Genomic DNA, 641 nt, shown 5'->3' on the forward strand with positions numbered 1-641 from the left:
GCGGGCGAGGTGGCACGGTGGGATGGCACCGGCGGGGTGCTCTTCGCCGACCGGGCGCTGCGGGCAGTGCAGGTGGGTGCTGCTGAGGGGAAGGGATGGGGGTTCCCTGGCTCCGTCTCTGCAGCCATCTCCTGTCACCATCCCCACCCAGGACGTCTTCCGCCGGCATGGGGGCACCGTGAGGGATGGGGAGAAGGTGCTGCGCATTGAACCCGGGGCCATGCTCACCATCACCACCACTGCTGGGGTATACCGAGCCCCCCGGCTCATCATCACAGCTGGAGCTTGGACTGGTGCCCTCGTGGCACCCCTGGGTCTTCACCTGCCGCTGCAGGTAAGGGTTGGTGGCGCCGCTGGGTGCCATGGCCACAGCCAAGGCTAATGTGGTGACCTCAGCCCCTGCGCATTGACGTCTACTACTGGAGGGAGAAGGAGCCGGAGAACCCCAGCGTGGGCAGAGCCAGTCCCTGCTTCATCACCTTGGGGCTGAGCCAAGCCCCCCACAGCATCTACGGGCTGCCCGCTCTCGAGTACCCAGGGCTGGTCAAGGTGAGAGGGGCACGGTGGTGGTGGGAATATTCCTTGGCCAGCCCCCCTGACCCACTTCCCTCCAGGTATGCTACCACCACGGCAGCCCCACT

The 641-nt window shown here is 66.5% G+C and overlaps 1 protein-coding gene across 1 annotated transcript in view; it reads left to right on the forward strand.

The window, feature by feature from the left end:
• The window catches only part of PIPOX (pipecolic acid oxidase), a 2,705-nt gene that overhangs the window by 1,427 nt on the left and 637 nt on the right, over positions 1–641 (forward strand). Inside the window, 4 exon segments of the mRNA XM_008943983.1 lie at positions 3–72; positions 152–334; positions 397–549; positions 615–640. Of these exon segments, the coding sequence (XP_008942231.1) occupies positions 3–72; positions 152–334; positions 397–549; positions 615–640 (432 nt within the window).

Source organism: Merops nubicus, unplaced genomic scaffold, assembly GCF_000691845.1.
Source record: "Merops nubicus isolate BGI_N331 unplaced genomic scaffold, ASM69184v1 scaffold24937, whole genome shotgun sequence".
In the NCBI taxonomy this organism is placed as follows: Eukaryota; Metazoa; Chordata; class Aves; order Coraciiformes; family Meropidae; genus Merops; species Merops nubicus.